Source organism: Coregonus lavaretus (assembly GCF_964263955.1).
Source record: "Coregonus lavaretus genome assembly, chromosome: 8".
Taxonomy (NCBI): Eukaryota; Metazoa; Chordata; class Actinopteri; order Salmoniformes; family Salmonidae; genus Coregonus; species Coregonus lavaretus.
The window spans coordinates 27,304,356-27,329,506 of NC_139995.1; the positions used below are offsets into that span (position 1 = coordinate 27,304,356).

At 44.5% G+C, this 25,151-nt stretch overlaps 1 protein-coding gene across 1 annotated transcript; it reads right to left on the reverse strand.

Annotated features, from left to right (window-relative positions):
* Nucleotides 1-967: 967 nt before the first annotated feature.
* Nucleotides 968-24,939, reverse strand: LOC311133794 (sortilin-like). The gene is made up of 20 exons (XM_084167364.1): nt 24,606-24,939; nt 10,803-10,862; nt 10,617-10,690; nt 10,290-10,392; nt 9,825-9,986; nt 9,516-9,589; nt 8,642-8,691; nt 7,052-7,179; nt 6,801-6,945; nt 6,478-6,633; nt 6,269-6,381; nt 6,026-6,128; nt 5,054-5,222; nt 4,723-4,922; nt 4,436-4,625; nt 4,035-4,151; nt 3,807-3,915; nt 3,564-3,676; nt 3,355-3,481; nt 968-3,144 (listed from the first exon to the last, which is right to left on the reverse strand). Exons 1-20 carry the CDS (start codon nt 24,840-24,842, stop codon nt 3,130-3,132), a joined length of 2,445 nt encoding a protein of 814 aa, XP_084023490.1. The 5' UTR covers nt 24,843-24,939; the 3' UTR covers nt 968-3,129.
* Between the last annotated feature and the right edge of the window lie 212 nt (nt 24,940-25,151).

A 25,151-nucleotide genomic window follows, 5' to 3' on the forward strand; every position in this document is an offset into this window, starting at 1 on the left:
ACATCGGTGTTCTCAGGGTGATGAGAGGTGTTGGGTTTGCGCCAGACATAGTGTTTTCCTTGATGGCCAAAATTTTCAATTTTAGTCTCATCTGACCAGAGTACCTTCTTCCATATGTTTGGGGAGTCTCCCACAAGCCTTTTGGCGAACACCAAATGTGTTTGCTTATTTTTTTCTTTAAGCAATGGCTTTTTTCTGGCCACTCTTCCGTAAAGCCCAGCTCTGTGGAGTGTACGGCTTAAAGTGGTCCTATGGACAGATACTCCAATCTCCGCTGTGGAGCTTTGCAGCTCCTTCAGGGTTATCTTTGGTCTCTTTGTTGCCTCTCTGATTAATGCCCTCCTTGCCTGGTCCTTGAGTTTTGGTGGGCGGCCCTCTCTTGGCAGGTTTGTTGTGGTGCCATATGCTTTCCATTTTTTAATAATGGATTTAATGGTGCTCCGTGGGATGTTCAAAGTTTTGGATATTTTTTTATAACCCAACCCTGATCTGTACTTCTCCACAACTTTGTCCCTGACCAGTTTGGAGAGCTCCTTGGTCTTCATGGTGCCGCTTACTTGGTGGTGCCCCTTGCTTAGTGGTGTTGCAGACTCTGGGGCCTTTCAGAACAGGTGTATATATACTGAGATCATGTGACAGATCATGTGACACTTAGATTGCACACAGGTGGACTTTATTTAACTAATTATGTGACTTTTGAAGGTAATTGGTTGCACCAGATCTTATTTAGGGGCTTCATAGCAAAGGGGGTGAATACATATGCACGCACCGTTATTTATTTTTTAGAATTTTTTGAAACAAGTTATTTTTTTCATTTCACTTCACAAATTTGGACTATTTTGTGTATGTCCATTACAAAAAATCCAAATAAAAATCAATTTGAATTACAGGTTGTAATGCAACAAAATAGGAACAACGCCAAGGGGGATGAATACTTTTGCAAGGCACTGTAGACATGACAAGAAAGTTCAAAAGTTAAAAGTATTATTTATTCAAAGAGATCAACCTATATTGCAAAAGAGGACGTGCCAAGTCTGTTTGTAAAATTGTCACTGATATATAATAACACAAGCAAACAAACTACTATACACCAGGCCTAAAATGGAACTGCCTTTTACATTGCCAAAACTGAAACCTTAGACTATTCCCAGAAAGGTGGAAATCTGAGTCAAAATATTATGTCCATTATACATGTATCTCACAGTATAGCACTGCACCAAAACCCAGCATGAGCTGCCATTTATAATAGCTGTTAAATCAATCCTGATGGTGTGAAAAGAAAATGAGTGCCTGCAGCTGCCAAAAGCAAGTACCAGTTGCTAGAGCCCATAGTGTTTCCTGGTCAGGAAAATCTCCTAACCCTCAATTGGGTCCACTTGGAGATGGACTGAAGTTTTCACGGCATTACACATTAGACATGCATTAACTCCAAAAGGCTGACTTTGTGCTTCTCAAATCTATAAAGGCAACATTGTCTAATGAAATGCTTGGGACTGAAGGCCCGTGATTATTTCTGCCGCTCTATGTTCTGAATACTGCTTACGTGAATAAAGCACAAGTGAATACTCAAAACTATTCTTATTTCTTAGATATCTGTTAGCTTATGAAATTCTGAGGTAATAAAATATATTGACAAGCAAATGTTAGGACAATTAAATTTCACATAATGTGTCCACTTGCCAATTGTAAAATCAGATAATTCCCACAAACACAAACTTTGAACAGAGCGCTTCTTTTGTTAAACAAGATTTTGATGAAATCATAGCCTTCATCGTAATCAAACAAAACAGCAACGATTCACATATAACTTAGTACCATAGTGACAGGGTCTGCTTTTAAACCAATATTCAAAAGTTTGTTAACCATATTTAAACTATTTGCTAACATTACATCTATCATTGGTTAATGTATTTATTGAGTTCATTAATAATTACATGTATATTATTTATGAACCATTTATTATCAGGCCCTTTAATCATATATACACCATGAACAATAAGCATTACACATGTATATGCTAAATGTAATGGTTAACAAACTACAGTTTATAAATAGTTTACAAGCAGACTATACCAGACACAAATATATTTCATATTTTCTAGATTTAGCTGGGTAAACTGCTATCCAACTAGTTTACTTCAATAGCAGTGTGTGTAAAGATTTCGTAAACTAAGTTAATTTCAGCTGTCAAGACTGTTTATGACATCTGTTATGACATTGTGAAGTAGGCCTCATGGCAGAGGTCAACAAGGAAAGTGTTTTCATTATTGCTGAAGTAGTTCACTAGTACAATATCGTCTGTTCAACTCATTTGATGAGTAGTTTCCCCCATATTCCCTACCCTCTCAGTCTGACAAATCAGATACATTTTCTCTGCAACACAAAATTATGAAAGTGCTTTGGTAATATAATTCAAGATGTCCACTCCAAGCAGAGCAGGACAAGGTACTGTATGGTTAGATCGTTTATGTTAATGTGGTCATGCTCACTAAAGCTGGTATGGGCCTGAAAATGATACATTTAGTATACGTTTTCACCTTGCACATATTATGAAAATGATTGTATCTTTTACACTTGGTACAAAATTATTTCAGACATAACTAAATGTGTAACTATGTACCACTTCAGTTGAATGCTTTCCACATCTAATGTTGTATACTGTCTTTCGTAGGGGTGTACCATATCAGGTATTGTACCATAGAAACTCAGTCTGATCCAGGCACACCATTCCCAGTGCCACTACTGATGCACCCTGCCTCTCTGCACCACAGCAATAGAGCGTCTGCTCTGTGAATCTGCATCAGAAAGCGTTGTGGAGAAAGGAAGTCTGCAGACACAACAAAAGCTCATTGAGGACACAAAAGCTCTCCTCCGCGCTCCCCTCCACAGGCCCCCAGCCCCCTGCCCCACTGCTCTCCAGCCCTCTGCAGGACATGATAAATCTCTTTAGTGCCAGTGTCCTTGGGAAGGGAAGAGGTATGTAAGAACTGTTCGCAGTCATTGAGTATGAGTGGAGTCTCAGAGCAGCTGCAGTGTTAGTGGCGGCAGGAGGAGGAGAGGCAATGCTGGGAGGGAGTAGTCTTGTGTAGGCTGTCAGGGTGGCGGATTAAGTCTCTCGCAGCTCGCTTCTCACTCCAAGAGGTCCTGGGCGGGAAAACACACACGTACAAAGATATTCGCACACAAACACACACACACACACAATGAGAGAGAGAATATTGTGAGGAAAAACACTAACAGAGCCGAGTGCATGAGGCAGGACAAGAGCAGGAATGTACTAGTAATGTACTGTACACAGAATCGCTGTGTCACACAAAAACTGTGTGTGTCTGTGTATGCTAGTAGTGTGTGTACCTCATCTGAGTCTTCGTGGTAGTGTGTTTTGCCCATCTCGGTGGTGTGTGTGTCCAGTTCATCCACTCCCTCTATCCCATTGGCCTCCACGTGCTGCTGTAGCACTGAGTATCTGTGTACCAGGAACCTGAGAAAGATAACCACACAGTCACATACTGTACACACAGGGAGGATAAAGGTTGGGGAGGAGATAGATGAGGTAAACTGACCTCCCTCCGCAGACATATTTCTTGATGAGCATAACCCCTGTGGCAGCACTGATGAGCAGAATCACCATTACAACCAGTACTATAGAGGCAGAGCTTAACAAGTTGGCCTCAGTCTGAGAGAGAGAGAGAGAGAGAGAGGGAGAGAAGGAGAGGGGTGTTAACTTAAGTCTTGAATGGTATTTCCTACTCCTTGAGCCTGACAAAGACTTTACCAGATGCTGTATCAGGAATGCTACCACTGACCAGGGGTTTTGGGTGGAGTGCATTGCTGATGCAGTTTCTCCTCAGATCAATCTCCTTCCTCTTAGGCTGGATCCCGCCCTCACACCGGTCGCCTGGAATCTTCCGGTAGCTTTAGGATGGAGAGCAGAAGAAAGAGTGAAAAATGGAAGGAGAGAGAGACAGTGACAATATTTACTTATGCTGTGCAACAGCTGTGTGTTTTTAGTTGTGGTGAGGTGAGCTCCTTACCCGCTGGTCTGCAGCTGTTCTGTGGTGCCGTGAAGACAGAACTCCAGAACATGGCCCTTCAGGTCTGCCTGCTCCACACACTCAGAACTGTTCTCTGCACGGTAGTACCCATAGTCACTACAACAGACAGAGACAGACAGACCGAGAGAGAGAGAGATGCATATGTCAGTTGTTTGCTTGAACACAAGGAGAGATAGAGAGGTGATGGTGAAAGATGGACGAGATAAGGGAAAGGGAAGGGGGATACCTAGTCAGTTGCACAACTGAATGCATTCAACTGAAATGGGTCTTCCACATTTAACCCAACCCCTCTGAATGGGTGAGGGGAGGAAAGGGAGCAAAATTAAAGGTAAAGAGAGAGTGAGTAGTAACATAGAAGGGAAGGTTTATGAGGTGCGGACCACTGGTAGTCGTCCAGCGTGCAGGGGCAGGGGGTGGGCTGGGTGGTGATGACATAATCACGTCCGTTCCAGCAGACAGAATCCTTCCTCAGCCGCAGGAAATGCTCCTTATATCCCAGAATGCATCCGTCACTGGGGTTGCTGAGGTCATCAGAGTGCGCCAACCACTGAACGTAGTCCCCCTCCCCACCTGCAGGGGGACACAGACCAGTAAGCACAGCCACAAACACACACAAACGCAATCACAAGCACATGTACACATGCACGCACTCACACAGTCCACTCACAGTCTGTGGAGAGTAGCTGTTTGAAGTCGATGGTAACAGAGACCCAGTACTGGCTGAGGGGACCCTGCAGGCCCACTCTGTACCCCCACAGGCTGAGGATCATAGAGCGGGCTCCAGGCTCCAACGCCAGCCCTGTGAAATACAGCGGCTCACTGGTGAAGTTATACACATGCCAACACTGGCCCTCGTCTGTGGAAAACCTGCAGGGAAGATGGAGGAGGAGTGGGAGGTGGAGGGGGAAAAGGCCTCAGCATCATTATCAACCTGAGTGCAAAGATTTGAAATGGGAGAACCTCCTCCATTTCAGTCTGTCTCTCTCTCTTTCACTCACTTGATCTGGTTGACGGGTGCAGATGTGTGTTCGACAGCCACCAATAGGCCTCCAGAGTCTAGGATGGCATAGTGGTGGGGTCCGGTTAATGCTCTCAGCCAGGAGTAGCCCCCATCATCAGACACATACACATCAGGAGACAGCACAGACGCTGGGTCACCCACACTACCTGGAGACAGAGAAAGAGAGACAGCGAGGGGAGTGAAGGAATAGGGATATGAATGTTCCATTACTCTAGTGCTCCATAGGGTGAGCCTGTGTTTGTGTTATTTTTGGGCTCGGTGTATAAGACGTTCGAAGGTGGCAAAGATCCGGATGGATATTGTCATTTATTGGCGTAGTAACAAACCTCCACCTCACAATCCATGCAACCCCAAACTGATCAGTCTGTTCACACTTCTCTTGTTGGCAGAGATAAAATGTTGCTGTTTTAAAGCTCATTTCCTGCAATTCTACACATTTTGCCATGTCTTGTGTGTTCATATGATACTGGAGTGACTCAACAAAATCAATGGAGGCCCCTGGGCATGTAATCTGGCTATGATAACTACAATATTTAGATAGGTAAGTTGGGCTAACCAGCTACCAAGCTAACATGCGCTAGTGTCAGAGGTATTCGACTCTTACCCCAACGAGTTCCGGCAACTGCTGGTTTTCGGATCTACCTGATAATTAATTGCACCCATCTGGTGTGCCAGGTGTAAGTCAGTCCCTGATTAGAGGGGAACAATGAAGTGGAACTGGCTTCGAGGTCCAGAGTTGAGTTTGAGGGGGCTATTTGATTAACTGGACATTTCTGACATTGAATGAAATAACTGCCCATGCACTTCCACATTTCTCCATTCCACCTTGTACATTCTACTATTACAACTCTCAACAGCAGTAAGTTGAAAAGATAAATAGAAATGAACCCCGTTCTGGGTCCGGATCCAGACCGCGGTGAGTATGTCTGGTGTGTACTGTGTGTGTTACCATGAGCCAGGATGAGGCCTATAGCGTTGGACTGTGTGAGGGGCAGCAGAGGGACGTTCATCTTCATAGAGATGCTGTATAAGGCGTGGATGTGCAGGCTGCACTGTAGACACACAGAGAGGATAAGGGACAAGGACAAAACACTAATGAAATACAAAGGTTGCCATGAAATACAAAGGTATATACAGTATTGCTAAAGCACACATTTATAATCACAGGGTTGTGTGTGTGTGTGTGTCTCACTCGGTCCGGACGGTTGGTGGTGGTCTCAGCGTCACAGGGGCTGTTCCGAGGCCTTTGTAGCGGCCGCCACTCCCCCCCCTGGTCAAACGACACCACAGTCTCCACTGAGCCGTCTACAGAGGGAGGGGAGGGGGGTGGTCAGACTGCATAGAAAAACACTTCACCAAAACTGTGTGTCTGTGTGTCCATGTGTGGCAGTGTAGACCCACCCTCTGTGAGTACGCTGGTCATGTAGACGCCCCTGAGCGAGGTGACGTTGGTGAAGTCAGTGTCGCCCCCTGTGGCCGTGTAGAGGTGGCGCTCCAGAGACTTGGAGTAGAGCGTTCCTCTGTCATCTGATATGTAGATGGTCCCTATGCCAGTGTCTGTCACAATGTTTCACAAAGTAAATAAAGCGTAATCAATCATCTATTGTCATGTAGACGAAGGCTTTATCTGGGAGGACAGCAAGGGAGAAGCGAGATCTTAACAAAGACACACATCTAAGAAAGATAATCTTAATCCATAATTGTGTGTGTGTGTTCTGACTGACCTCCAGGTTCGTCTACGTGCATGAACACCATGTCGTCGCTGGCTGCCAATATGGAGTAGAACTGCTCATGGCCGACGGTAGGGAGCTGAGCCATGTTCCACAAGTCACCACCATCTACTGACACATGGATCATACGCTGGGTACCCTGAGGAACACACACACATTATAACACACACACACTTTACTGTGTAAACACACATAGAGGGACAAACATACCAACGTAACACAAACACACACACACACACACACACCGAGCCAGTCATGATGGAGGCAAAGACGAAGCGTCCTCCCAGTACGAAGGAGTAGATCTTGCTGGCGATGGTCTTGATGTTCTTGCCATAGTCTAGAGACCTCTTCAGCTCCAACATGCCCTTATCATCTGAAGGGGGAGAGGGAAAGAGAAAAGTCAAAACACATATGATTGTTATCAGTCCAAAGTTAGAGATTATTTGCTCATCTATATACACTATATATACATAAGTATGTGGACACACCTTCAAATTAGTGGATTTGGCTATTTCAGCCACATCCGTTGCTGACAGGTGTATAAAATCGAGCACACTGCCATGCAATCTCCATAGACAAACATTGGCAGTAGAATGGCCTTACTGAAGAGCTCAATGACTTTCAACGTGGCACAGTCATAGGATGCCACCTTTCCAACAAGTCAGTTAATCAAATTTCTGCCCTGCTAGAGCTTCCCCGGTCAACAGTAAGTGCTGCTATTGTGAAGTGGAAACGTCTAGGAGCAACAACGGCACAGCCGCAAAGTGGTAGGCCACACAAGCTCACAGAACGGGACCGCCGAGTGCTGAAACGCGTAAAGATCGTCTGGTTGCAACACTCACTACTGAGTTCCCAACTGCCTCTGGAAGCAACGTCAGCACAATAACTGTTTGTCGGGAGCTTCATGAAATGGGTTTCCATGGCCGAGCAGCCGCACACAAGCCTAAGATCACCATGCTCAATGCCAAGCGTCGGCTGGGATGGCATAAAACTTGCCGCCATTGGATTCTGGAGCAGTGGAAACACCTTCTCTGGAGTGATGAATCACGCATCTGGCAGTCCGACGGACGAATCTGGGTTTGGCGGATACAAGGAGAACGCTACCTGCCCCAATGCATAGTGCCAACTGTAAAGTTTGGTGGAGGAGGAATAATTGTGTGGGGCTGTTTTTCATGGTTCGGGCTAGGTCCCTTAGTTCCAGTGAAGGGAAATCTTAACGCTACAGTATACAATGCCATTCTAGACGATTCTGTGCTTCCAACTTTGTGGCAACAGTTTGGGGAAGGCCCTTTCCTGTTTCAGCATGACAATGCCCCCGTGCACAAAGCGAGGTCCATACAGACATTGTTTGTCGATCAGTGTGGAAGAACTTAACTGGCCTGCACATAGCCCTGACCTTAACCTCATCGAACACCTTTGGGATGAATTGGAACGGCGACTGCGAGCCAGGCCTAATCACCCAACATCAGTGCCCGACCTCACTAATGATCTTCTGGCTGAATGGAAGAAAGTCCCCGCAGCAATGTTCCAACATCTAGTGGAAAGCCTTTCCAGAAGAGTGTAGGCTTTTATAGCAGCAAAGTGGGGACCAACTCCATATTAATGCCCATGATTTTGGAATGAGATGTTCGACGAGCAGGTGTCCCTATACTTTTGGTCATGTAGTGTATCATTGTGTGTGCTGTTGTGTATTGTGAATCGTGTGGCTGTGTTATTGTTAGTGCAGTCTCTCTGGACAGATATCTGGCTCAATTATTCTACTGTTAGTGAGTTATTTGTTGTTATTTGTGTTGTGTTGACATGAGGTTGTGTTACTGTAGTCATGGTCTACTCACTGCAGGATCCATTAGAGTTTGTGGTGAAGTAGATGCTGTCCACAGGACCCCTAGGATCACACAGACAGACGGACCTTTAGACAACACACACAAAAAGAGAGACAGAGGCAGACGAGAGAGAGAGAGAGAAAAAGCGCGAGAGAGAGACGGACAGAGATCTTTCCAATTCACTGGGGATTGAGGCCGGTACATTTCTCCTGATGCATATACATGTAGCAGGGTTATACAAAACAGATGGTGTGGAATATGGACTCATCCCACCGTGACACCCCTTTAAAAGGAATGAAAACATCTGGTTCCCACCTGACTGAAGTGTCACTCAACTGCTGCTGAAGTGACAATATTCACCAACCCACTGTAAAACTGGCCTCTACCAAGGGTTGTGGAATGAATATACACTATTCTGCTGACTCCTGATTCACTGTCCTGGGAACCCAAAATGCTTGTGTAACACATTCTGGTCAGAGCTCCAATTGAAGCTGTGGCCACAGAGTTCCCAGAATGCTGTGCGAGGCGATGACTGTGCAGTAACTACCACAGCCTGGCTCTTTGGCCTGATCTGAACTTCTGTTGCTGCACTGAAACTGGAGTCAAATATGTGGTCACAACTGACAGGCAAGACAGCTGGAATAACAACAATAAAGTCAAACACACACACACACACACACACACACAGAGACATTCACTTTCAAATGCACACACACACAGACCCTCACATAACTCCTGTAGCTGGGTAGGGGAGATTCAGAGGTAAAATATATGCTATTGGAATATGGAGCTAGAGGACGTAGATGTTTTTTTGGAAGTAAACAAGATCATAAAAAACATCCATTGTTACTGATTGATTAATGAATTGGTTGATGGAAGCTCTCACCATCTGACCAGACACACGCTGTCATGGATCTTCCTCCAGGTGGAGCCAAAGTCTTCAGACAGCCACAGGTCCAACTGGAGGAGAGGAGAGGGGGATGAAAAAACAGAACATATTAAAAGAGGAAAGGGAAAGGGGGATACCTAGTCAGTTGTACAACTGAATGCATTCAACTGAAATGTGTCTTCTGCATTTAACCCAATCCCTCTGAGGCTGCCTTAATCAAGCGTTAGGGGTTAGGGGTTAGAGGTCAGGGTTATGTACAATGATGCTGAGGGTCAGGGTTAGGGGTCAGAGGTCAGTGTTATGTACCGTGATGCTGAGGGTCAGTAGCACGTTGCTGTCGTTGGGGTTATACAGTGTCTGAATCAGAGGAAAGAAGGGGAGGTCCGCCGGGGAAAAACTATGTCCAAAATCCAGCGAGCGGAAAATCCGAGATCCCCCTCCCTCTGACACATCACCTGTCATGATCACCTGGAGGACAGAGACAGTGGATCAGAGGAGAACCCTGGAGATCACTAAGGGAGACAATAGATCACCAATACAGGGAGACAGGGACCTGGTTTACTTGGGAAACCAGGTGTGTTCAATCTCTGGGCAATCAGAGCAATTATAACTCAATGTAGTAGTACCAGAGAGAAACAAAGACTAGTTTGATTACTGGAGCTGTGCATCTGTTGACTGAATCCTCTAGGTACAATACAGTCTATACAGACAGAATATGTCTGTTCAGTCAGAGGTCTACATTACATAGCCATGAAGGGCAGAAGTACTGACCCTGCCAGAGTTGTCGGGACCAATGGCGATGCCAAACTCAGTCTGGACAAAGGTGTTGTTGATCAGGTGGGTCACGTCCTGGAATGTCTTCCCATAGTCCTGGCTGGGAGAGAGAGCGAGCGAGAGAGAGAGAGACAGACAGAAAGTGGGGAACAATGTACAAATGACCTACTGGGCACTCCCATTACAAATCAGGAATCCTTATATTAAAAGTATCATAGCTCCACTATTTTAAGGGCGACCCCAAAAGTGAATGTGAAATGAAATCCCTGATGAGTTGAGACTGGTAAAAGTGGACCCTTATCTCCTGTATCTGGTGTTTCTGACCTGCGGTAGAGTTTAGACTGGCCAAAGCGAATCATGAAGACAGGCACCTGGAATGTGGTCAGCACGAGAAGCACCTGTGGAGAGACAACACAGGCTTTACAGGTGGACATACACTTTACAGAACACACACAGGTCTACGTATACACACACACACACACACACACACACAGTTTACACTCTACTTACCCCTGTGCCATCTCCCACCCAGGCCAGAGACACTGAGCCACTCAGGTCATTGAAGGCATACTGCAGACAGGAGAGAAAGAGAAGGCTTATCAACAGGGCTTACAAAGGAGGGTATCAAGGGTTCATGAATTGTGTTATAACTTTGGGTTATATCCTTCAAGCCTTACGGACTTACAAGCCATTGTCTGTCTGGTGAACAAGGCATATACAGAACACAATGCATAACAACATGAAACACAGAGACCATCAATAATTATCCAGAGAGGTGATGGTGAAGTGAGTGTTGTTCTCAATGTTCTTGGCTTGTATTAGTTTGAATGGGTTTCTGGACTAGGTCTGTTGACTGGGTGTGTATAGGCCCGTTTTCTAAACGCCACACAGATCATGAGGTACAGCACGCGTAGCGTCATGCGGTTTACAATAAGTGGCATCACAGGGTACAGGAAACACAGTCAAATTTGACACAATGTGATGTCATACAGAGCACAGAGAGGGACATTCACTTGTGTGATTCCCCTTTTCCTACTCTCCTTTATCCAAACCCTGCCTGTTCCACACAAGGAGAGTTGACCCCCCACACACACACACACCTCCCAGGCTGGTGCAAAGTGTCCCAACTGTCAAACTATGTTCTTTGTATGGAACTGTGTTTGTGACCTACATTTCTACTTGGCTGACAAGCTGAGAGGCCCGAGAACAAGAGAGTGACTGAGGGCCTTGTGCCCTGAAAGCAGGAGAAAAACACGCATGCGCACACAGGCCCCTAATTCTCCTGAGGGCCCCCTAAAGTTTTAGTCCAGTCTGCAGACGATGGAGAGAGAGAGACAGTGAGAGAGAGAGTATGTGTGTGTGCCTTAGAGCTGATTGAGGGAGGGATTAACCCCCAGAAAGAGACAGACAGAGGGGAAAGAAAGAGAGCTGATACAATCAAAAAGTCAGGTAGACAGCATAATGAGTGTTTATCTTACATTACCACTAATCCAGCGTTCACTTCTTACATTCTACCCTGTATTAGATCTAGTAGGTCTGTGGAGAGAGGAGGCTATGGTTCCCGCCACCACTAGCCTGCCTGTTTGTGTTGTTTATGAGGAGAGGTAAGGCCTAGAGAGTCTGTATGCTGCTCTAGGAAGTCTATAAAGCCACAGGAGGCAGGAAGCTCTCTGGAAACTACTGGTAAACAGGTCCAGGGGAACGCATGATCGCTCCAAGTGTGAACACAAGTTTCCATCCTTTCTTCAAAAGCATCTGTTCATCACACTCTCTCTCTCCATCCTTCCTCCTCCAAATACAGTATATCTATTCATACAACCCCTCAATCCTTCCTTAATCCTGCTCAAAAGGAATCAGTTCATCTCACTCTTCATCCCTCCTCCTCTGAAGTGATCTGTTGATCTGATCCACCCTGTTCAACTTGAGTTCAAAGACTCTTGTTTAAGCTGGCACGCCTGGGCACAAACAATGTTACTGTGACAGATTGTTCATGTTATGGGGGTAGAAAGGCTTCTGCTTTTCTTAGGAATATAATAGTACAAGACCATTGCTTGTACACCTGTGTCAAATCTAACCAGGAACGTGTTTTCTTCATTTGTTCCTCTGAACCCCTGCCAGGCCGCTGGACAACTGATACCCTGCCCTGAGTTTCAAACCCAAACAAAGCAGCAAGGCAGTGTGGGACAGGTCAGCCTCGGTCAGCCCAGTCAGCAGCTCTAGCAGGATGACAGGGACCAGAGGAGGTTCTGTCACAGACAGATATCTTTTAACTTTGTGGGAGGGAGGAGGCGTAGGAAGAGGGGGATGAGGAAGAGTGGAGACTGCCTGAGGGGATGAATCGATACCATCAACAGACGGAAGAGGAGCAGGAGGAGGAGTAAGGGGGAGGGGAGGAAGAAAAAAGGGCATTTAATCATCAAATACAGCTACAACCCTGTATCCTAACTGCCAGACAGGATGTGACCTCACAGACCAGACATGATCTCACATCCTGTGACGAAATATTCCAGAGCTCAAGCTAAAGCAAACGCACACACACCACTGGTGTAGTGTCGGGCTGAGAGGTTACAGGCTAGCACAGTGAGCCCCTTATTCCGCAGGGTTCTAGGTATTAACAAGAGTGCTACATCAATATTTACAGAAACAAAACTTCAAAGGAGGAGGTGAAACACATGCAGGCTGTGATCTTTGAGGTGAAGCTGTGTAAATGTCATATGGTTGGGAGGGTTGGGTATGAGGCTTATAGGAGCAGGGAGAGAGGGGCTGTGTCTGTACCAGAGCCAGGTATTTAGAATATTGAATATTGTTCTCATTCTAGACATTCAGGTACAAAGCATTATTTAAATATTCCCCATTTAATGTAAATGGCGCGCTAACATGGCTGCCATAGAATGTTGTTGTTTCTGGTACTGTATATAGGGCTATTGCAGGACTAGGTACAGTAGGTTTGAGGCACAGGGCTGGAGCTGAGATGTGATGAGGTGAAAGTCTGGTCCTACTTGAAGCTCAGTCAGCTATTGGCATCTGAGAGGAGACACACACAGCCCATTACTCCACCCCCATTGAGTGAAGATGGGATGATATGGAAAAACAAAAACACAGCCAACCCTGAAACATTCCTTCCCCCTACATTTCTTCCTCCCCCTCACTCATTATCTCCACCTCTCCCTCCCACTCTGCCCCTTCTCCACATCTCTTTCCTATCCCTTTCTTTCTTTATATCTCACCCCTCCAACTCTCCTACCCTCCCTTTCTCTGCCCCCTTCTCCCGTCCCTCTCTCTATTACTCCCTCTCCCTCCCTATATCCTCTGGACACAAACAGCACGTGGAACATCACTGTGCTGCTTTCCTTGGTTCTGTGCTGCTGGCTGCAACCCAGCTCTGACACACACACACACAGGGAACAGGACATGTCTTCTCTGTACATTCTGACCACAGAGCAGGGGAAAAAACACCCAGCCAGCCTGACCCTCATGATGTTGTTATTGCACATTTAGACACATTCAATCAAATGACGAAGGCGAATACTACACAGAAAGAAAAGGCAATAAGCAGCAACATATAGCCCTTGATGAGTGGAATAATTCATTACACCTAACATTTTCCTTAAATACTTCAGTTTTGAGTCTTCTCTCCTTGGATCAGAGGTCAGGGAGAGAGATAGTGGTGTGTGTGTTTGTGTCTGAGACTATGAGTTTGTGCTGGACACAGATAAAGGTGTGTTCAGCCTGTGGGTTTCTCAGCCCTGGAGAGTCAGTATTTAAACACACAGCTGGATATTCAGACAGACATAGACGCTCACTGGGGTTCTGGCCAGTCAGATTTATAGGCATATTCCATAGTTCCCACTGGTGTCAGTGACCACTTTAGTTAGCCTACATTTTACACAGATTTTTGGACACTTATGATGTTATGCATTAGTGATAAGTTACCCTGAATAATCATAATGTATGTTGATAACACTGTAATGTCTTACGTAGGTTGTGTTGTTAATGGTTTTTTTCTGTATAACACACTGTAGGCCTACATCCTTCTGTTCCTTGCTTAGGGGCATTTCCATGTAAAAAGCCCCATGACCACTAACTTGTGAAGTTCAAAGGAGCACATCAAATTTGGTGTCAAATGAAATCTAAGAGTCTATATTTTTGTGAACATACAGTACCAGTAAAAAGTTTGGACACACCTACTCATTCAAGGGTTTTCCTTTATTTTGTACTATTTTCTACATTGTAGAATAATAGTGATGACATCAGAACTATGAAATAACACATATGGAATCATGTGGTAACCAAAAAAGTGTTAAACAAATCTAAATATATTTTAGATTTTAGACTCATCAAAGTAGCCACCCTTTGCCTTGATGACAGCTTTGCACACTCTTGGCATTCTCTCAACCAGCTTCACCTGGAATGCTTTTCCAACAGTCTTGAAGTAGTACCCACATATGCTGAGCACTTGTTGGCTGCTTTTCCTTCACTCTGCGGTCCAACTCATCCCAAACCATCAAAATTGGATCGAGGTCGGGTGATTGTGGAGGTCAGGTTATCTGATGCAGCACTCCATCACTCTCCTTCTTGGTCAAATAGCCCTTACACAGCCTGGAAGTGTGTTGGGGCATTTTTATTTTATTTTTATTTTGTCATTTAGCAGACGCTCTTATCCAGAGCGACTTACAGTTAGTGAGTGCATACATTTTTCATACTGTTGTCCTGTTGAAAAACAAATGATAAACCCACTAAGCGCAAACCAGATGGGATGGCGTATGGCTGCAGAATGCTGCGGTTGGAACCAAAAATCTCAAATTAGGACTCATCAGACCAAAGGACAGATTTCCACCAGTTTAACGTCCATTGTTTGTGTTTCTTGGCCCAAGCAAGTCTCTTCTTATTATTGTTGTCCTTTAGTAGTGGTTTCTTTGCAGCAATTCGACCATGAAGGCCTGATTCACGCAGTAATCCTCTGAACAGATGATGTTGAGATGTGTCTGTTACTTGAACTCTGTGAAGCAGATTGGGCTGCAATCTGAGGTGCAGTTAACTCTAATGAATTTATCCTCAGCAGCAGAGGTAACTCTGGGTCTTCCTTTCCTGTGGCGGTCCTCATGAAAGCCAGTTTCATCATAGCACGTGATGGTTTTTGCGACTGAACTTGAAGAAACTTTCAAAATTCTTGAACTTTTCCAGATTGACTGACCTTCATGTCTTAAAGGACTGTCGTTTCTCTTTGCTTATTTGAGCTGTTCTTGCCATAATATGGACTTGGTCTTTTACCAAATAGGGCTATCTTCTGCATACCAACCCTACCTTGTCACAACACAACTGATTGGCTCAAACGCATTAAGAAGGAAAGAAATTCCACAAATTAACTTTTAACAAGGCACACCTGTTAATTGAAACACATTCCAGGTGACTACTTCATGAAGCTGGTTGAGAGAATGCCAAGTGTGCAAAGCTGTCATCAAGGCAAAGGATGGCTACTTTGAAGAATCTCAACAAACTGACACATTTTCATTTTCATCAAAAACAACTTTATATCGAAGGAGTTCCTTTGATTTAATGGCCTGCACATGCGCAGTTCGGTGCGACACGACCATTAGACCTGATGACGTTTCTGCGCATGACATCGCCTACAAGTTTGATCGGGGATTTCTATTGGAGAAGCAGTTTCTGCAACCCTTCATATTGTACTATCTTTGGCTAAACTGTGTTGGAACACACTGTCACACACACTCTCCTCTTTAAATGCGCCATGTCAACTGTTTGTTTGTTGCACAATGCTATGGAAACCAAAAGAGGCAGGAAAAAAGAGGCATTGACTGAATAAATTATCTCTCCAGTATTTAGGCATATTAGTCTCTCACGAATCGTGACAGGCATTTACGACTGGCAAGCGAGCCGAGGCTTGTGTTGTCTTGACACAAAAGATTCAGCCCTCGCCACAAACCTAAAAAAATTACTGGCCCTCTGTGCCTTGTCTTGGCCAGTCAGCCTGCTCTTATAACAGATAGACTCACTGGAGGTCTGAGAGAAACATGTGGGGAATGTTTATGAGGGAGCACAGCCTAGTGTGGATAGGAGGTGGTGGGTGGACCAAGCTCCCAATAGGAGTGTGTTTTTTCCATGGTCAAAAAGAGCTTCAGGTGTTCCAACTCTAGCACATGCACTCACTGATCTGACAACACAATGACCATCCAGAACTTAGTTGTGGCATTTCACAGAATTCTAGAACATTCCTCTGGCCGTAGATTGTATTCGTCTACTACGAAAACACCAGAACTGTACTGAACTGGCTGTTCTGCTCCTAAAAACACTTCCTACTTCACTGAGGACAAAGAGAGCTCGAGAGACGGCCAAATTAAGTTACCGCTGGGTTTCAAAGCTCCTGTGAGTTGGAAGGGGGTAGAGAATTCACTGTGAAGGCCGTTTTAATTGGAGATGGGCTAAGCTGGTTTACAGTGGGATTGGCAGAGAGAGTACGTTTATGGAGATGGGAGGAACTTCTAAGTGTCCCTTTGGGAAGTCATTAAGACTCGGGCAGAGGGGGTTTGAAGAACATTTGGACAGAGGTCGAGAGAGGTTTGGATGGAGTTTGTAGCATATTTTATTGGCTGGAGGGTTCAGGTCAGGTCCATGTGAGAGAACATAATTACATCGATAGAAGACTGGAAGAGAGGGTTTAGGGAGGGTTAGGGTGTGGGCCATGGGGCATATCTCAGTGCAGGGACTTTTCTGCCATAGAAAAACCCTTGGGCAGGTTTTTACAGTCCAAACCTGTAAAAAAAAATATATATATATATATATATATATATATATATATATATATATATATATATATATACACACACACACACACACACATACACACACAGTGCATTCGGAATGTATTCAGCCCCTTGACTTTTTCCACATTTTGTTACGTTACAGCCTTATTCTAAAATGGACAAAATAGTTTTTTCCCCCTCATCAATCTACACACAATACCCCATAATGACAAAGCAAAAACAGGTTTTTATAAATTTTAACAAATGTATTAAAAGCACAAAACTGAAATATCACATTTAAATAAGTATTCAGACCCTTTACTCAGTACTTTGTTGAAGCACCTTTGACAGGGATTACAGCCTAGAGTTTTCTTGGGTATGACGCTACAAGCTTGGCACACCTGTATTTGGGGAGTTTCTCCCATTCTTCTCTGCACATCCTCTCAAGCTCTGTCAGGTTGGATGAGGAGCGTCGCTGCACAGCTAATTCCAGGTCTCTCCAGAGATGTTCGATCGGATTCAAGTCTGGCCTCTGGCTGGGCCACTCAAAGACATTCAGAGACATGTCCCGAAGCCACTCCTGTGTTGTCTTGGCTGTGTGCTTAGGGTCATTGTCCTGTTGGAAGGTGTACGTTCGCCCCAGTCGGAGGTCCTGAGTGCTCTGGAGCAGGTTTTCATCTCTCTGCACTTTGCTCCGTTCATCTTTTCCTCGATCTTGACTAATCTCCCAGTCCCTGCCGCTGAAAAACATCCCCACAGCATGATGCTGCCACCACCATGCTTCACCGTAGGGATGGTGCCAGATTTCCTCCAGACGTGAAGCTTGGCATTCAGGCCAAAGAGTTCAATCTTGGTTTCATCAGACCAGAGAATCTTGTCTCTCATGGTCTGAGAGTCCTTTAGGTGCCTTTTGGCAAACTCCAAGCAGGCGGTCATGTGCCTTTTATTGAGGAGTGGCTTCCATCTGGCCGCTGCCATAAAGGCCTGATTGGTGGAGTGCTGCAGAGATGGTTATCCTTCTGGAAGGTTCTCCCATCGCCACAGAGGAACTCTGGAGCTCTGTCAGAGTGACCATCTGGTTCTTGGTCACCTCCCTGACCAAGGCCCTTCTCGCCCGATTGCTCAGTTTGGCCAGGCGGCCAGCTCTAGGAAGTCTTGGTGGCCACTGTGTTCTTGGGGACCTTCAATGCGGCAGACATTTTTTGGTACCCTTCCCTAGATCTGTGCCTTGACACAATCCTGTCTCGGAGCTCTACGTAAAATTCCTTTCAACCTCATGGCTTGGTTTTTGCTCTGACATGCACTGTCAACTGTGAGACCTTATATAGACAGATGTGTGCCTTTCCAAATCATGTCCAATCAATTGAATTTACCACAGCTGGACTCCAATCAAGTTGTAGAAACATCTCAAGGATGAGCAATGGAAACAGGATGCATCTGAGCTCAATTTCGAGTCGCATAGCAAAGGGTCTGAATACTTATGTAAATAAGGTATATATTTTTTATATTTAATAAATTAGCCAAAATATCTAAAAACCTGTTTTCGCTTTCTCATTATGGGGTATTGTGTGAGGGGGAAAAAGTATTTAATACATTTTAGAATAAGGCTGTAACGTAACAAAATGTGGAAAAAGGGAAGGGGTCTGTATACTTTCCGAATGCACTGTATACACACTACATGACCAAAGGTATGTGGACACCTGTTCGTCGAACATCTCATTCCAAAATCATGGGCATTAATATGGAGTTGGTCCCCACTTTGCTGCTATAACAGCCTCCACTCTTCTGGGAAGGCTTTCCACTAGATGTTGGAACATTGCTGCGGGGACTTGCTTCCATTCAGCCACAAGAGCATTAGTGAGGTCGGGCACTGATGTTGGGTGATTAGGCCTGGCTCGCAATTGCCGTTCCAATGCATCCCAAAGGTGTTCGATGAGGTTGAGGTCAGGGCTATGTGCAGGCCAGTCAAGTTCTGTCTGTATGGACCTCGCTTTGTGCACGGGGGCATTGTCATGCTAAAACAGGAAAGGGCCTTCCCCAAACTGTTGCCACAAAGTTGGAAGCACAGAATCGTCTAGAATGTCATTGTATGCTGTAGCGTTAAGATTTCCCTTCACTGGAACTAAGGGGCCTCGCCCGAACCATGAAAAATAGCCCCACACAATTATTCCTCCTCCACCAAACTTTACAGTTGGCACTATGCATTGGGGCAGGTAGCGTTCTCCTTGCATCCGCCAAACCCAGATTTGTCCGTCAGACTGCCAGATGAAGAAATGTGATTAATCACAGAGAACACGTTTTCACTGCTCCAGAGTCCAATGGCGGCGAGCTTTACACCACACCAGCCGACGCTTGGCATTGTGCATAGTGATCTTAGGCTTGTGTGTGGCTGCTCGGCATTGGAAACCCATTTCATGAAGCTCCCGACGAACAGTTCTTGTGCAGACGTTGCTTCCAGAGGCAGTTTGGATCTTGGTAGGGAGTGTTGCAACCGAGGAGAGATTATTTTTACGCGCTTCAGCACTCAGCGGTCCTATTCTGTGAGCTTGTTTGGACTACCACTTCGCGGATGAGCTGTTGTTGGTCCTAGATGTTTCCACTTCACAATAACAGCACTTACAGTTGACTACGGCAGAAATTTGACCAACTGACTTGTTGGAAAGGTGGCATCCTATGACGGTGCCACGTTGAAAGTCACTGAGCTCTTCAGTAAGGCCATTCTACTGCCAATGTTTGTCTATGGAGATTGGGTGTCCACATACTTTTGTGTGTGTGTGTGTGTATATACAGTTGAAGTCGGAAGTCTACATACACCTAGGTTGGTGTAAAACTTTTTCAACCACTCCACACATTTCTTGTTAACAAACTAAAGTTTGGGCAAGTCGGTTAGGACATCTACTTTGTGCATGACACAAGTAATTTTTCCAACAATTGTTAACAGACAGATTATTTAACTTGTAATTCACTGTATCACAATTCCAGTGGGTTAGAAGTTTACATACACTAAGTTGACTGTGCCTTTAAACAGCTTGGAAAATTCCAGAAAATGATGTCATGGCTTTAGAAGGTTCTGATAGGCTAATTGACATCATTTGAGTCAATTGGAGGTGTACCTGTGGATGTATTTCAAGGCCTACCTTCAAACTCAGTGCCTCTTTGCTTGACATCATGGAAAAATCAAAAGAAATCAGCCAAGACCTCAGAAAGAAATTTGTAGACCTCCACAAGTCTGGTTCATCCTTGGGAGCAATTTCAAAACGCGTGAAGGTACCACGTTCATCTGGGACCATGCATACCGCTCAGGAAGGAGACGCGTTCTGTCTCCTAGAGATGAACGTACTTTGGTGCGAAAAGTGCAAATCAATCCCAGAACAACAGCAAAGGACCTTGTGAAGATGCTGGAGGAAACAGGTACAAAAGTAGCTATATCCACAGTAAAACAAGTCCTATATCGACATAACCTGAAAGGCCGCTCAGCAAGGAAGAAGCCACTGCTCCAAAACCGCCATAAAAAAGCCAGACTACGGTTTGCAACTGCAAATAGGGACAAAGATTGTACTTTTTGGAGAAATGTCCTCTGGTCTGATAGAACTGTTTGGCCATAATGACCATCGTTATGTTTGGAGGCAAAAGGGGGTGCTTGCTAGCCGAAGAACACCATCCCAACCATGAAGCACGGGGGTGGCAGCATCATGCTGTGGGGGTGTTTTGCTGCAGGAGGGACTGGTGCACTTCACAAAATAGATGGCATCATGAGGAAGGAAAATTATGTGGATATATTGAAGCAACATCTCAAGACATCAGTCAGGAAGTTAAAGCTTGGTCACAAATGGGTCTTCCAAATGGACCCAAGCATACTTCCAAAGTTGTGGCAAAATGGCTTAAGGACAACAAAGTCAAGGTATTGGAGTGGCCATCACAAAGCCCTGACCTCAATCCTATAGAAAATGTGTGGGCAGAACTGAAAAAGCGTGTGCGAGCAAGGAGGCCTACAAACCTGACTCAGTTACACCAGCTTTGTCAGGAGGAATGGGCCAAAATTCACCCAATTTATTGTGGGAAGCTTGTGGAAGGCTACCCGAAACGTTTGACCCAAGTTAAACAATTTAAAGGCAATGCTACCAAATACTAATTGAGTGTATGTACATTTCTGACCCACTGGGAATGTGATTAAAGAAATAAAAGCTGAAATAAATAATTCTCTTTACTATTATTCTGACATTTCACATTCTTAAAATAAAGTGGTGATCCTAACTGACCTAAGACAGGGAATTTGTACTAGGATTAAATGTCAGGAATGGTGAAAAACTGAGTTTAAATGTATTTGGCTAAGGTGCATGTAAACTTCCGACTTCAACTGTATATACACACTACCGTTCAAAAGTTTGGGGTCACTTAGAAATGTCTTCTTGTCCATTAAAATAACATCAAATTGATCAGAAATACAGTGTAGACATTGTTAATGTTGTAAATGGCTATTGTAGCTGGAAACGGCTGATTTTTAATGGAATATCTACATAGGCGTACAGAGGCCCATTATCAGCAATCTCAACTGGCAGCTTCATTAAATAGTACCCGCAAAACACCAGTCTCAACGTCAACAGTGAAGAGGCGACTCCGGGATGCTGACCTTCTAGGCAGAGTTGCAAAGAAAAAGCCATATCTCAGACTGCCCATCTTAATCTTTTATTTTTATTGGCCAGTCAGAGATATGGCTTTTTCTTTGCAGCTCTGCCTAGGTCAGCATCCCGGAGTCGCCTCTTCACTGTTGACGTTGAGACTGGTGTTTTGCAGGTACTATTTAATGAAGCTGCCAGTTGAGGACCTGTGAGGCGCCGGTTTCTCAAACTAGACACTCTAATGTATTTGTCCTCTTCCTCAGTTGTGCACCGGGATCTCCCACTCCTCTTTCTATTCTGGTTAGAGACAGTTTGTGCTGTTCTGTGAAGGGAGTAGTACACAGCATTGTACGAGATCTTCAGTTTCTTGGCAATTTCTCGCATGGAATAGCCTTCATTTCTCAGAACAAGAATAGACTGATGAGTTTCAGAAGAAAGTTATTTGTTTCTGGCCATTTTGAGCCTGTAATCGAACCCACAATTGCTGATGCTCCAGATACTCAACTAGTCTCAAGAAGGCCAGTTTTATTGCTTCTTTAATCAGCACAACAGTTTTCAGCTGTGCTAACATAATTGCAAAAGGGTTTTCTAATAATCAATTAGCCTTTTAAAATGATAAACTTGGATTAGCAACACAGGACTGATGGTTGCTGATAATGGGCCTCTGTACGCCTATTTAGATATTCCATTAAAATTCAGCCATTTCCAGCTACAGTAGCCATTTACAACATTAACAATGTCTACACTGTATTTCTGATCAATTTGATGTTATTTCAATGGACCAAAAAAATGATTTTATTTCGAAAACAATGACATTTCTAAGTGACCCCAAACTTTTGAACGGTAGTGTATATATTTATTTTTTACTTTTCTCTCAGCTCCATGGCAGGATATGTAGAATTCCTGGAAATTAGTTTTAAAACTGCTACATTTTCTTTCAGCTTCATGGCAAAATGTGTAGAATTCCAGGGAATGTACTTTAAAACTGGCTCTTGGCCAGTCTAAATCTTGGCTCCATGGAGAATTGCAGGAAATAAGCTTAAAAATTCTAGAATTGCAACAACAACAAAACACCAAGATGGGGGCCTTTAAAATGTTATCTAAAATTCAGCTGCGCCAAACACGTCCATTGCCACACCCACCACCTAAGCCCCTTTTTGATCCAGAAAAAAAACATCAGTGGCCAGAGTTCAGTTTGGTTCAGTTGACACAGCACATCCATGGCATGGACAATGCCTCGGTGCTTTATTAGGGAGCTGTCTGTGCACTGAAGGTCTCTCAGACCCACAAACTATATTTATCCTGTGTAAAAGAGATGTTTCACCAAAATGATATGTTACCTTGCCCAAGACCTGAAGACTTGTTAGCTCCCAAAGTGAATGCCTGTTAACAGTGGAGGCTGCTGAGGGGAGGACAGCTCATAATTAGGGCTGGAATGAGGCAAATGGAATGTCATCAAACACATGGAAACCATGTGTTTGATACCATTCCACTCCAGCAGTTACCACGAGCCCGTCCTCCCCAATTAAGGTGCCACCAACCTCCTGTGCTGTAGCAGTGGGTCCCTTGACATCTCAGCATTGAGTCACATTTGCAGGGCCCACAACCCACTCCACACAGAGACGCCATGTAGAGTCTGGGCTGCAGGAGTGTTCTAGTAGGCCAACAGCAGAGCCAGAGGCATCACTGCGTATGGGGCAGGTTAGCCCAGATAAACACTGCCATTTTTGCTGCTCCTCATAAGGCCACATTTAGCTTGAGTTAGCGGTGGCTTACACTTTAACCACATTAGCAACTGCCTTCAGCTGGCTGAACAGCATCACCTGACTCCTCAGTGACAGAGAGGCAGGCCAGTTGACTTATAGGGAAACAAATGCTGCAAATATGTTACATGGGTTTCCATTTCCTCTCCACCTCAATCATGGCATGCCTGCAGTGTACTGACTTTTTGTCAGTCTTAGAACATCATACTTATATAGTTAGTTTCATGTTGCAAACAGTAATGAAACAGTATGTCCCGTTCCCTACTGCATCACTGTGGAGCAGTGAACTGCACAGAGAGCAGCCAATCAAATGAGACCCTGCTAGTGTACAGTCACATGAACTCACACTGGGACTGCTGCTTACAGACAGCAATTTACATTCCCCAACACACCTCTTTCTGCAATATAGGCAACCACTCTGGCTGCTATAACCGGCTGTCAACAGAAAGACTTGATGCAAAGCAACATGCCCAGCAACAGCAGGAGGTTAAAACATAAGTAATCATGATGTTTTTGTGTATTTAAATCACAGCATATTTTACCAAACTGTACAGACAGGCCTACAGAATGTAGGAAGACTGCTGCCACAATATGATCCGTTCTCTATCAATAATGGATGCATTATGAGAAACATGACTGCATATTGGGGGGGAGGGGGGGGGGGGGGGGTGTTACATTTACATTGTTGGAGTAAAAACAAGCTTATATTTTAGGTTCTATGGGGTCGGCAGTTGGAGAATACAATTTATAAATGCCTCGAGTTTAGTTCAAGTATCAATGGGTATATATCGTTAATTTATTAAGCCTAAAATGTATATAGCAACTAAGGATTCTAGCTTTAAGACAGTCTATAATATGTCAGAACATGCAATAAATTGCATCCATCTATTCAATTATGAATGTATAGCCCACTTGGTGATGAGAACCATGAGTCATGTCATGAAGAAGTATCACCACAGCAGTCTGAAAGGTCTCAAATGACAGATTAATTATCACAATGGACCTGACGATTTCTAAATCAACTCCTTGAGATTGTGACTATTTTCGCTGTGGTGGGATATCTGGGTTGCTGCGACACAATTCAATGACAATGTGCAGCTTTATAATAAATATTTTCCCAATTTTTTTTTATACAAACAGCAGCCTATCATAATACAAAAAAAAACTTACGGTGTGTGTGTTATTTTTTAGCGTGGATTCGAATCCCGTTAGAGATTTGCACGTCTCTCCGTCGGGGTCAGTACTCCGTGTGTTAATGTTGTGTCCCGACAACACCGGTGGATCTCTCGGTCTCGGGGTCTTCACAAACGTGTGTGCCCCGCCGAAGAAGTTGGCTTTCTTACAGAAATCCTCGCATAGTGCAGAGGTAAATAACCAGGCAACAGCGATGCAATACAGCGGAGTCATATTCACACGTCTGAATTTTTTTTGTTGCTACAATATCCATATAGTAACCAGTTTCTATTATCACCAACTTTGTTTAGACTACCCCACGTAAGCGACATGCATGCATACGGTTTATCTGATGCAGAAGTGAACTGTGGCGTTTTAAAATGAGACGCCCACCTAGAAAGCCGATTGGTTGAGACTTTATTGAAATGCCTTTTCATTGGACTGTAGCCGTCTCTATTCATTCCTGGTTCTTCCCAGTTGGAGCAAAGTTCTGTGTAATTACGCTTCCTGGCGGACAAAACCAGATAAAGGTTGTCAACCTCA

Coding starts and splice junctions, on each gene's coding strand:
- LOC311133794 (XM_084167364.1), bottom strand. CDS start 24,842: ATGACTCCGCTGTATTGCATCGCTGTTGCCTGGTTATTTACCTCTGCA. Junction 10,863..24,605: donor TAAAAAATAACACACACACC/GTAAGTTTTTTT, acceptor TCCTGTCTGCAG/TATGCCTTCAATGACCTGAG. Junction 6,634..6,800: donor GCACGTAGACGAACCTGGAG/GTCAGTCAGAAC, acceptor ACATTGTGACAG/ACACTGGCATAGGGACCATC.